This window comes from Fukomys damarensis, unplaced genomic scaffold (genome assembly GCF_012274545.1).
Source record: "Fukomys damarensis isolate Sample0158 unplaced genomic scaffold, DMR_v1.0_HiC HiC_scaffold_24, whole genome shotgun sequence".
Taxonomy (NCBI): domain Eukaryota; kingdom Metazoa; phylum Chordata; class Mammalia; order Rodentia; family Bathyergidae; genus Fukomys; species Fukomys damarensis.
Genome location: NW_022900936.1, coordinates 20,302,796 through 20,316,626, shown reverse-complemented (window position 1 = coordinate 20,316,626; position 13,831 = coordinate 20,302,796). Strand labels below are relative to the sequence as shown.

Here is a 13,831-nt window from a genome sequence, read left to right as displayed (position 1 = left end):
AAAAAAAAAAAAAAAAAAAAATTCTAATATATTTTTTTTTGTTGTTATAAGAACAATGCACAAAATGATCACCAGAAAGGAACCTTAACCCAGGAATATGTAATATAATTTACGTTCTTGTATCTCATTTATATATATTAAATTGTTTTTTCATTAAATGTAAAGGCACTTAGATATTTAAAAAATTAATTATGAAATTGCATAGCATAGTAAACTCATAGTTTATTCATCTGTTTTCATTAATATGATGGTGACTAATGTACAACATTGACTCTAACACACTCTGGACTTTAATAGTCCCCTCTGTGGATTTCATAATGTTATTGTTTTATGAAGGAGGGTTGTCACAAAAATGATAGGATAACATCTGTAAATATTCAGAAAGCAGAAAAATACGATTTTCAAATCATTTAAGGGATCGCTTATGTTCAGGTCCAATTTTTAAACAAGTAGGCCATAATTAACTTTTAAAGGAAGAATTTTAAGTATATCTCTAATAAATTATCAGTCTTCAAATCACAAAATTGTCATTTTATATGTGCTTATACCAAAGTACAAGGAAAATTAGTAAGAAAATTAGGAATTTTAGCTTTCATATTTATGATAGCCTAACCTTGTGGGATATGAAAAAGTAAATATACATAATTAAGCTGAAATTAAAATATATATTAAACACAATTTCCAGAGACAAATATTTATAATTTAAACCTATTTAAGATTCGCACTATCTTCTGCAGTTGCAAAATACCGTCACAATCATAAAAGAGTAAATTTAACTTTCAAAAATTTTATCTCGTTAAAAATATATATATTTGCTCTTGAAAGAAGTCATAAGTATTTTAACATCAATATTTGTTCAACATATGTTTTACAAAGATATATATAAACATATAATGTTTTCTAAAGATAGAAATGAGGATCACTACATCATCTTAACACTGAAAAGATCTCCAATGAAATATTTATCATGTAGAAACTAGCCTAATTTAAATCATTTTCTTAAAAGGGCATCCTCAAAATAAGAATTATTGTTAAAGAAAAAGTTGCTCTTGCCTTAGATTACTAATGGACAAAATATAGTCTTTTTATGTGTAAGTTTAGACAGTCTTTAATTTTCACAAAATTTCATTTCACTAGAATCTTGTACCTATATAATAACAATAGTGACCAATACTTGTTAGATATTTATTGTATACTGGAAAATAAGTTCCACAAGCTGAAGAGCATGCTGCTATTCTTCTCATGAGCTTCACAAGCGCCCTTTGGCCTAGTTATTCAGTTATTCCCGTGATAACTATCCCCCTGTCAATAAAGAGATCCTTCATTCTTGGAGATGGTAGATAGCTATCCAGATGGATGTAAAACAGTGAGGGAACCGGGATTTTCTGTCTCCAGATGCAGCACATTTCAGTACAAAGCAAGACTTTGTACTAAGAAAGGGTAAATCTGAATTTTTGAAATCAACCAGATATATTATCATTGGTCTGTAGGTTTTTCTGTGGAGAGCTATGTCTGCATATGGGAGGAATGCAGATGAAGTACACAAGGAGTGACTCCTTCAAAACATCAGAATCAGTGACTCAATATATCCTCAAGGGCTAAGACCTAATCTGATATCAACAAAAGCAAGGTTGATATGTGAATGATATGTCTAGATAAGAGAATTTATTCTCCTTCCCTTGAAACAGTTTATCTTCATTATTAAAATGCTGCATCTGATTTTAGAGATATAACAGAAAATCTTTTTAAAATTTATTTTACAAGTGATTTTCCCAAACCCAATTTTTACCTCTACCTGTAGTTGGCGCTTTTGTTCCGTAATCAACTATGTAAGGAATATACCATTATTATGTTGATATTATTAAAGAAGATAATTGCAATTTAATGCTGCTATGTACACAGATTATTAACAAAGAAATGTTAACAATAACTTCGAATTTTTTATTAAATTTCTTGGTACAATTTAGGTATATATAATGATCACATTCATCCTAAGGAATTTGTACCTGTACATAATCTATCTTGATTCCCTTTTATTCCCATTCCCCACCCCTCTTTTCAACCCCTTTCCCTCCTTATTTACAAAGCTTTGTTTCCATTTTATCATTCTTATTTCATTTTTTTCTTTTCTCTTACTTTCTTTTCCCTCCCTTCTTAGTTCCCCTTTCCTTTTGAACAATTGCTTCCTATTTCACAATATCTATTTTACATCTTTTGTCGTTATTTGTGCTTTCAAAATCATTCAGTCATTCTCTTTCTTTATTTTCTGTAACAGCTACACATTTGTTCTGTTGTCCCTATTTATTTTCACCTATACTTCTACTCTTATGTATCTTCCCTCAGCTCACTTCACGAAGTAACACTTAAATCACTTTTATTGCTACCTGCCCCATTAACATTTTCTCTTTATGGGCCAACATTATCCATCCTATTCCCAATCACTCATTTCGTGGATATATCCTGCATATCATTTGGGATTTACTACATCCAAGTCCCATGGATCAGTGATTCCTATTTTCCTCCATATTTTCTCAATCTGAACTAGTCATAAGTAGCATGACTCTGTAAAAATTTCCCCTCATTTAATAAACCCATTCAAATATGAACTAGAAGAATATAAGCATATCTTCTAAAGTGATAATTGAAAAAATACATTCAGCGGTAACTTAAAATGAATTCAGTGTCAAAGAAAAATGCTTGGAGACATCCATTTCCAAGTTTGAGCCTTAAAACTAAAATAGTTTCATATGGAATATTTAAGTAACAACTCCCTTACAGTATTTATGACTGTATTTTCCATTTAACATGGTGATGATCTATAATGGATGTTAATTTCTGGTAAATTGCAGTTTGGAATATGATACCATTGATTATCTTCCTCACAAGGAATCAAGAAATATACTAAGTATGGCTAGTCTTTTGCAATTTTTGAGAAAGTTTTTGAGAGAATTCAAGTAATTAACCTGTCAGTTGCTTAAGATATGATTTGAAAGCTGGTAATAGGTCCCAATAATGACGAGATTGAAATCTGTCAGTTATTAACACTCTTTTTCTGTCTCTTTAGTCACACACATATTTTTGTTAACATTAATTTTAAAGTAATGTTTGATGATTTCTGACCTGAGGATTTAATGGAATTATTTTCTTATTTTTTTCTTAAGACACACTTTTTAATGGTCTTGGGCTTGGAGCAGTCATTGGCCTGGGAGTTGCAGCCCTTTTGCTAATCCTTGTGGTAACAGATGTCAGCTGCTTCTTTATTCGACAATGTGGGTTATTGATGTGCATCACCAGGAGAATGTGTGGGAAAAAGAGTGGTTCCAGTGGAAAAAGTAAAGAACTTGAAGAAGGAAAAGCTGCCTACCTGTGAGTATCAGGTGTCTGCACCATATTACATTAACATATTAATTAAGAGCCACACGTAAACTTACACGCTTTCTTTGGGGTCTTTGTTTTCAAAGCCAGGTAGGCCATTTCACTATAAGACATGAAACACATTACTCCTCTCTGATCTTAAATCTGTATAACTTAGGATGACATCTTACAGAACCAAATGACTTTAAAAATACTGCACTTAAAAACAAACCTCAAGACAGAACTCTCACTGAAAAGAATTACTGTCCTGATTTAAACATGGAAGACAGATGAATGGATGTACAGATAAATCAATAGTTGGACAAACGTTATCTGTTATGATTTCCCAGCATTTTTCAGTTCCTGTTGAATAAAAGGCAACCAAAGTAATCTGAGTTAAATGTTCACTTAAACTGAGCTGATAACAAAATTACGGCACTTCCTGCAATTGAAAAAGTGAATACATAGAGGCCTCAAAACTTTTCTTCTGCATTAATCATGTTATATTAGCTACATGGTATTTTCTTACAGCTTCTGAATTTACATTTGCAAAATTTGAACAAAAGATGACAATCGTAATATATTTGGAGATATTTGTGAAATCTGATTTATTTAAGCACAAATTGAATTCAAAATAATGAATTTCTTCTAACACAATAGATTATTTAGCCTGTTTTCTGTATTGTGTAAGTATATTCCTGATGCATATTTTCCTTACTTTCTTACTCCACTTAATATCTTGCTTGTGAAATACATCCACATTATTTGTATATGTATATATTTATTATAATCTGTGTTTACTACCATATTATGTGATCCTACCAAAAGCTCTTTTTCCATTCCATTATTGATGGGTATTGTAGTAGCTTATAATTTAGAGCTATTAATATTTATGCTGCTATGAATACTCCAGTATATTATTTCTTTTTTGTGTTTAACTAAATGTGGAAATTCTAAGCTATTCTATATAGATATTCAACTTTTTCAGACCCTGCTAATTAATGGTTCAAAATGATTTTACTAACCAAATTACTCTAGAGTTTCATGTGTAAGTAATGGTAGCTCATAATGATTTAAAATGATGAAAAGTAAATACTAGGAAAGTTGAATCTTTTCTCATACTTTTAGAATATTTGATATGTTCTTTTAATCTCCCATTCAAACATTTTAATCATTTTCTAATGGGTTATCTCTTTTCTTACTAGTGTGTGTGTGTGTGTGTGTTCTTTTATGCAATAAACTTTGAATAGACAGAAAAATATATATCTATATGTTATATATTCTAATATATTATACATACTATGAACTAGTATCTATACTAACATTTAAATAATATGTAAATATTCTTATGATAAATATAAGTACATATTCTCTTTTATAATTCTGTGACTGCTTTTAACTGTTAAAATATTTTCTCCACTGAACAGAAGTGCTTGATTGTATTGTAGTATGCTATTCTATTTTCCTAATTTTTCTCCTATTTTTAAAGTCTTGGCTTATACAAAGCCACTAATACATTCTTTCTATGTCCAATAAAACCTTTAAAATTTTCTATTTAGAGATATACAGGCTACTTGAAGAATCCAGAGACTTTTAAATTAGCTTTTCTAAAAGTTACATTTACACAATCCCCCCAGTGACTGAAAGACATGCATTGCTCACTAGTGGAACATATGTGATCCCATATGATCACATAGGAATGGGCATATTTCGAGAATTGCTACTCTTTCAGTTTGCACAACAAATATCAGCCTTTGTTAGTCATTACATCTTTATAATAGTTCTCGTGACCTTATTTAAGTCCTCCAGCTCCATTTTCTTTCAAGGTTGCTTTGCTATTCTTGATTTCTGAATTTCCATTTTATCTGATCTGCAGTTTCTTTGTGCATGCGCGCATGTGCGTGCACACACACACACATCCACACACACACACACACAAACATGCTAAGGTTTTGATTAGAATTGTATTGACTCTATAGATGCATTGGAATTATCTTTGCAATAGACTATATTTTAACCTATAAATCAATCTTTATGTGTCTTTTATTTTAAATAAGCAGAACATGACTATCTCGAAGCATAACAAAAAATAAAACAACAAAGTAAACAGGAAACACAAAGTATTTCACAATGGCAATGTATGATAAAAATCTTACATACTGAATCAGCCATCTCTTACAAATTGGTAGCAGACTGTACTATAAGGGAAAGTGAAAGAAACATAAAAATCAAGTTAACACAAATAGGAAAAAGATGAGATGGCTCAACAGTATGCTATATAAGGATAAGAAATATTAATATTTATATTGCCATTGATGGTTATTGCTGCACAGAAAAGTTGGACTGAAACCTACTTTTTGGAAAGAACTAAAAAAGTCCTTGCAAGGAATATGTACTAGTTATAAGAATAACTGATATTTTTTGTTGGTTGTGATGATAGACTAATTTGTAGGGGCTAGAATAGTGGCCCCATTACTACAGAAAGAAATTCAGTCATAAAGGTACAAGATCCCAATAATGAATGTAACTGTACTGTATACCTAAAATGTACCCATAAACTCAATTTTTAAAATTTTTTTAAAAAAAAAGAAAATTGAGTGTGGTGGACTTAAAAGGACTTCATCTCAGTGCTTCCATAAGTAGGCAGTGCATGTGTTTATTATGACTTTTCACAGGATACATTTGAAATTGAGTTAAACTCTCTAAAGAATTCAAGGACATTGGGGGCCGGTGATTTAGTTCAGTGGTTCTGCTGCCTGCCTCACAAGCACAAAGTCCTGAGTTCAATCCCCGGTATTAAAAAAAAAAAAAAAAAAAAAATTTAAGGACATGGAAGTTTTTAAAACTATTTCTTACTTAAAGGGAATTTTTCCATCTAATTTTAATCTTCTGTGTCACTTGCCATTAATGGTTTTGTCACCGAGCTTTTGACATTTTTTTCATAAGTAGAATGATACAAATTTATTTTATTTTACTTTTATTTTGGTTATTTTAGACAGTCTCACTACATAGTTGATGCTGGCCTTGAACTCACTATGTAGCCCAGCTGGTCACAAATTTGAAGTGATCCTCTTGCCTCAGCCTCCAGAAAGCTGGGATTATGGGTGTGGACCACCACACCTGGCCTTACAAATTTATATTAATATATTAACTGTAAATTTTCTATTTAGTAAATATGCTTATGTAAATTTCAATTTTTCAACTGCATTGGAATTATTTCTGTGGACTACAATCACCTTTGCAAACTGTATGCAAAAATCTATATTTGAGTAAATTTCCTCTTAATTGGAGTAAGTGCTTCAGTATTGAAATCGAACTTCCTCATTTCCTAAAACTGTGTGACCATTAGATAATAATATATACTTAATAATGGATAATGTAATGACTGTCTTTTCTTTGTTAAGGTTAATCTTTCTAATCTTTACATAGCGTACTTTGTCTGCTTTTTAAAGGAAAATCTAGGTTTCTTTTGCAGTTAATTTAAAAGCAGTTCATTATTTCATGCTGCTGCATGAGTCCAGGAAGATGGCACCTTGCACAGATCCAAACATAGCAGTTCCTGTGGATAACATTGCCATTGGTGATCATGAGTTAATAATCCTAGTTGAATATTTGTCTGTCTGTGAAGGATATTTTTACCTTTGAGTTATTAAATCATATAATATAAATTTTAGGGTAAAATTAGTTTCTGTTATCAAATTATTAACATTTTTGTTGAGCATAGAACAAAAAAGAATAGAAAGTTGTCTCCACTTCCCATTTTAGGGAGATATTAATGCGAGATATAATAATTGAATTGAATCAGCTCACTAATGTCTTTGCTTTCTTCATCTTAACGTTGCCTAACTCACAGTAAAATTGTATATTACATACATTGTCTCGTTAACTAAACAGATTACCAGCTTAGTTTTGTTTTAAAGAAACAGAGGTACATGATAAAACATTAAGAAGCAACATTATAATAACAGGTGGATGTATATAATTTACATTGTAGAAAATATGCATACTTGTCTAAGTACATGTTTCTAAAGTTTGAATTTATATTTTTTCTCTTAATCATCTGCTGAGCAAATATTGATAAAATAAATGTCAAGCAATAAGCACTGGTGTAGAATTTGAAAAGTTAGTGTAGAAAGTAAACTTTTAAACAAGTTACATCTCATTTATAGCTCACATTATACTATAAAAGTTTATTAGACAAACATACTGAAATTGAAAAGGTCCTGTATTGACAAATGCTAAAACTACAAAGCAGAATAAGAAGATGTTATTCAGTGTCATATCATTAAATATCTTTTGTGAGAGGTTAAATTTAAGCTGAAAGGTATGTGATATTGAATCAGCAATGTAAGCACTAGGTGAGAAAACCTTCTACCAGGTGTGCTACAGCTAATACAAAGGCCTCACGGCACCTTGAAAGGCTTGCTGAGTTCAAGGACAAATGTACACGAATGATGTGAAGCAGAAAGAAAGTGAATTATGATCCCAGATGGGGAATTGTCTAAAGACTGACATATTGTTTTCTTTGGTTAAAGTATCTGAATTTTATTGTAAATGGAAAGCTTCTAGGAGAATTTTATGAATATTAATCTAGGTATTGTATTAAGGATGGATCTTTGTATGTTTAGTGATTTTTTTATTATTGAGTTTATTGGTGCTTTTTAGGTATACAGTACAGTTACATTCATCATTGGGATCTTGTACCTTTACATGACAGGTCTTGGTTCTCATTTTTCCCCTACTCCTGCCCTCCCTTCCTCCATAAAGAATGAGAAACTGGAGTCATTCATAGGAAAATGGTTGAATATTAAGGCCAAACTCTTAAGTGAAATAAATAATACACACGTGTATTATTTAATTATTTATTATTATGTAAATACCAAATAGTTTCTCTGTTGTGAAAAACTAAATGTGTAAATAAGATCCAAATGGTATAACTGACAATGTGAAATAGAAAGAAAAGGGCTAAAGGTGTAGGGAAGTGGGAAGGGTAGGGGAAAGGAAATAAGGGAAAAGAAAAAAATATAAGAAAATGAAAATATGGAAACAAAGTTTTGTAAATAGGGAATGGTGGAGGGGCCTAAGGGATGTTTAGTTATTTGGAAGAAATATTAGGAACCAGGGATACCAAGTAAAAAGACCTTAAAATATTCCAGAAGAAAAGTCAGTTGTCTTACAGGATTGTGCAAGTGAATAGATTCTAGGTATTGTTGAGCCAGTGTCAACAATTTGTTGATTTATTTTGCTATATAACACAAGTGACAAAAAATTTACATAGTACTTTAACATTTTATATAAACTTGAAGAATGGTTATAATCTCTCATAAAGTGACCTGATGCGTGGCAAGATCTATTTATTTTTATTTGACTCTACCATTTGTAAATTTGTCCCTGAATATTTCTGTTTATAAATCCTGCTGAGTTGATTAACCTGAAAGAATTGGGAAAGTGAAAAGACATGGTTAATCCCATCTTTATCATTGATCATACAATTTTAGATAATTCTTCAGCCTTTGGAGAACAGCTTTCAACTCTTTCAAAAAATGTATCATTCAAGTGTGAAATTACATAAAATATTTGTGAGAATGTGATGTAGCTGGTTTGATTAAATTTATTTTAATATCTAATCATGATTCTGAGCATTCAGAGGCTAGTTAACTAATGTTCTCAAAGTTATAAACCATGTCAATTTAATACGCAGTAATTACAGACTTAGTAAGATTATGTGCTTTATTGTCTTGTTAATTAAATAAGCATATTGCAGAGATTATTGTTAGCTTTTTTTTAAGAAATAGAGGTACATGAGAAAACATTGAGAAAATAATAGTATAGAATATCATGTAACAAAAAGAAATACAGCATTGTGCAAAGTTCTAGAACATATGATTCCTCATTTTTAGTAGTTTTAATAGTCTTTTGTCTGCATTTCCAGATCTTATCTTAAAAATAGCAAACAACTTATATGACATCAAATTATCTTTTTAGTTCTATTTTCCAAATAACTAATTTATTTCCAAATATTTATGGAAAATATACATGGCATTGTAGTATTCTAGTTCTGGGGATACAACTGTGGCAGAATGAAAACACAGTTGCTGTCATTGAGATTTTTTTGTTCTTTCAGGAAATGCATTTTAATTTTAAAACTGAATGAATTAATAGATCATTTCCTATAAATACTTTGCAAAATAGAAAAAAATTAACCTTTTCAGGTTTGGGAAAACCACAAAGAGACTAAAATGTCATGGAAGAGTAGAAGTTAACTATCTGAATTTTGTGTGAGTACACAGGTACAAACATGACATGAATAAGGACTTTTCAGACAGGTGAAACATATTGCGTATAAAGCATTGTAAGAGGAAGTAAGACTTTTTCCAAGAATGAGATGTAATAACAAACATAAATTTCCTGAGCAACATTGAAGGAAAAAAAAATGATACTTCCACTTTTCCATAAGAGCATGTAAGAAGTTTGGAAGTTGCCACTCCTTCCTAACAAGTCAAAAGCAAAATAAATAAACAAACAAACAAATAAAATAAAAATAAAAATAAACAACTATTCTTAGATTGATTAAGACAAAAGAAAATGCAATACAAAATAATACCCCTAAACTTAAGACTACAGATGGATAGATACAGAGAATCACAACTTACCAGCATCTACAAGCAGAAACTTCTTCAGGATCCATTAGTTGGGTAGGAAAACCTAAAATACAATTGATACATTGCTAGATACACAGGATGGAGAGTCTAAGACAAAATTTCTAAGGAAGGAATTTATATATATTTATATATTATTTTAAATTTATTTATGTATTATTTTATGCATTCATATATTTATTTTTATGCTTCATATGTCTCTATATATCAATTTATACATTTCAATTTTATATATTTATTTATATATCTCAATTTATGTATCTTGATCTTATATGATTGAGACAGCTTTGAAAATTTTACCTTCAAGAAATTAACAGGGTTTTCATAATGAGTCTTGGAGAAAAATCTCATGTTTTTAGGAAGAAAGGAGTAATGTAAGTATGTTGAAGTAAACAAGCCCTCTGTTTTTAGCAGTGTCTTCCTTCAGGAGAAAATACTTAGCCAAGCCAGGGATTTAGCTCAGTGGTTCTGCTGCCTGCCTAACAAGTGCAAGGTCCCAAGTTCGATCCCTGGTATCAAAAAAAAAAAAAAAAAAGGAAAGACTTTTCCAGAGCCTGATCTGTTAGACTTCTGTCAGAAACTAATGCAGTGAGGGAAATTAAATGCACAATTCCATCCCACTCAGTCTTCCACCTGAAGGAAAGTGAATGCCGACTCCAACCCATTTTAGCCATCCTACTCATTCATGTAAGGCAAGAGCATGAGAAGCACCAGTGATGATCACAATTCAGAAACACAAATCCTCTGCAGGACTAGGACCCGATCATAAACTATGAACTCTTTCCATCACCTCACATCTTATCACTGCATTGTAGTGGCTAATTCCTAGAATTTACTTTACCCTGACTGTTAAGATCTATGGAGGAGGAGTGGAAAGGAAAGAAGGGAATGGAATCAATATGAGGAAATGAAAAATAATGGAAAAAAGTCTTTGTAGGGAAGGAAGGAGGGGTTGAAGGGAGAGCAAGGGAATGGGGAAAAAGAAGAACCGAGTTTGATTATGTAAAGGTACAAATTTCCAACAATGCATGTCATTAAATTGTATACATTAAATGTACCAATGAAATTAATAAAAGTTAAAAAAATAGACAACAGGCACAGTTTGAGTAGACAGAACAACTTTAACACCAGACTCATATATGGCAGGGTTGTTAGAATTATTAGACTGAAATTTTAAAATATTATATTAATGTTTTAAGAATGCTAATGAATAAGTAGGCAGCATAAAACAACAGGTTGGTAATCATGGTATTTGCTACGTATACAAACCACATCTGGATTCCTTTTGCTTTCCTCCCTTGACTCATGTCCTATCCACAGATCCCTTTCTCATCTCTAGAAATCTAGAAATAAGAAAGAAAGAATACTTTGAGATGAATAATTTGCAATGTTCTATATTGCCATAGTTTTCCTTTAAAAAACAGAAAAAAAATTAAAATAATAGCATTGAGGGCATAATTTAACTCGAGTCATCAATAAAATCAATATTATTGAAATCTATGACCTATTTTTCACAAAAGTGTCACAATAAACACTGAAGCTTTAACGGAATGGTTATGTAGATAAATCTCTTATGGACCATATGAAAATGCTTAGGATTTTTTTTACAAGGATGTAGTGGATTTCTTTGTCTCTCTTAATCAGTTTGTGTTTCTTGTATACAACATATTGTTGGATTTTGCTTCTTAATCCATTCTGCCAGTCTATTTATCTTGGTTGGTGAATTGAGGCCATTGACATTGATAGTTATAACTGATATGTACTGACTTATTATTGTCCTTTTGTTGACTCTTTTTACTTTTTTCCCCTGCTCCTTTTAGTTTCTTGCTTTGCCTATTTGATTTGGTCTTTTGGGCTTCATGGTATTGTGACCTTCATTGTCTTTTTCTAGGATATTGTTTAGAATTCCTTGTAGTGCTGGTTTGGTATTCATGTAGTTTTTCAGGTATTCTTTGTCATGGAAGTATCTTATTTCTCCATCCATTTTGAAAGATTTTCAGGATACATCAGTCTATGTTGGAGGTTGTTTTCTTTTGGGACTTGAAATACCTCACTCCAGTCTCTCCTTGACCTGAGGGTTTGTGTTGAAAAGTCTGCTGTGATACTCATGGGCTTTCCTTTGCATTGATTTGTTTCTTTTCTTTTACTGCTTGTAGTATTTTGTTCTTCTGTTGGGTTTCTGGGATCTTGATTATTATATGTCTAGGTGTAGAATTTTTTTTTATTGAGGCTAGTTGGGGTCCTTTATGCCTCACTTATATGATTGTCAAATTCTTACCCTCTGTTTGGGAAGTTTTCTTTTATTAATTCTGTGAACAGCTTATACTGGATATTCGGGGATAGAGACAAGGATCTTGCCCTTGTGAGGCAGGTGTTGGCATACCACCTGAGCTAAATCCCTGACCTAATCCTTAAGAAATTTTAAAACATAAAAGTCACACAATATCTTCTCTCATACACATTGGAGATTAACTAAAAATTAAGAAAAGAAAGATGCTGGAAATACCCCAAATACTTGGAGGTTTAACAATATATTCCTAAATAACACTCAGGTCTAAGAAGATATCCCAAGAAAAGTTTTAAAATATTTTTAACAAAACAGAAATAAAGCACAGCTTAGCAAAATTTGTGAAGTGAATTGAAAATAGTGCTTAGAGTGCTTTATTAGAGTTTTCTAGAAGAACAAACTCAATATAAAATATATGTACAATTATGCAATAGGATTTATTATGTAGGCTTATATAATTAGAAGCAAGAGAGGTCATAATGGACACTTACAGGTAGAGAACCAAAGAATCCAATAGCATCTCAGCCAAGAAGATACAAGAAACTCCAAAATATTACCAGTCCAAGCCTGAAGGCCTGGAAGTTCACAGGGGAGTTGATTGAAAAGTATGCATGAGAAGATTGAAGAAACTGTTGGCATGGACACCAGTGTCCAAAGGGAATAGCAGTAAATAGCACATTTACTCAGGAAGATTCAAGATTTTCAAACACAGGCATGCACTTTTTTCTTTCTCTTTTCATTCTATGCAAGCTCTAAGCCTATTGGTTGATGTGGAACTTATCCCTTCAATTTCAAGGCCTATATGTGAGTTATCCACAGACAACTCAGAAGTGTATCCCACTAATATATTAGATGTTTCTTAATCCATTCAAGTTGGCATATTCTGATCCATTCATTGTCATCTTAAACACTCGACACAGCTTCTTAAAATATTTTTAACTTCCAAATACAATAATAAGATCATAATTATGCCTAACATAATAATATGATTTAGTTTATGAATGAAAACACACTAATTCTCTCCCCAGATTAGAAAGCAAAGATTTTCTTTGGGTGATGCTTACTGTTCTCCTGATATTAAGTAATTTAAATACTGTAATATAGATTTAATAATATTTAAATAGAAATATTAAGTCAAACAATGTTTTGTTATAAATTTTAAAAGTTATCTGCTTAATATATGTGTACAGGCATATTAATAAAATAGGAAAGTGGGCTGGGGATTTAGCTTAGTAGTTCTACTGCCTGCCTTGCAAGTGCAAGGACTCGAGTTCAATCCCTGGTACGAAAAAAGAAAAAAAAAGAAAAAGAAAAAAGAAAAGAAAATAGGAAAGCTATATGCATGATAAGTGTAATTTTCTTTTCTGCAACAGGTCATGCAGTCATAGGTGGTATTTATAAGTGTTCTCTTCTATAAAGTATTCTTTACAACCTTTATCTTCAGCAAGCATCTCAAGAGATCTTTATTCTTTACCTGGTGGGGAAACCCATACCTCTATTCTTTTTTTTTTTTTTTTTTTTTTTTGTTCTG

General features: G+C 31.3%; 1 protein-coding gene across 1 annotated transcript in view; it reads left to right on the top strand.

Moving 5' to 3' along the window:
- The window catches only part of Ncam2 (neural cell adhesion molecule 2), a 454,995-nt gene that overhangs the window by 431,717 nt on the left and 9,447 nt on the right, over nt 1-13,831 (top strand). Inside the window, exon 16 of the mRNA XM_010608552.1 lies at nt 3,162-3,366. Within this exon, the coding sequence (XP_010606854.1) occupies nt 3,162-3,366 (205 nt within the window). The remainder of the gene's footprint in view (nt 1-3,161; nt 3,367-13,831) is intronic.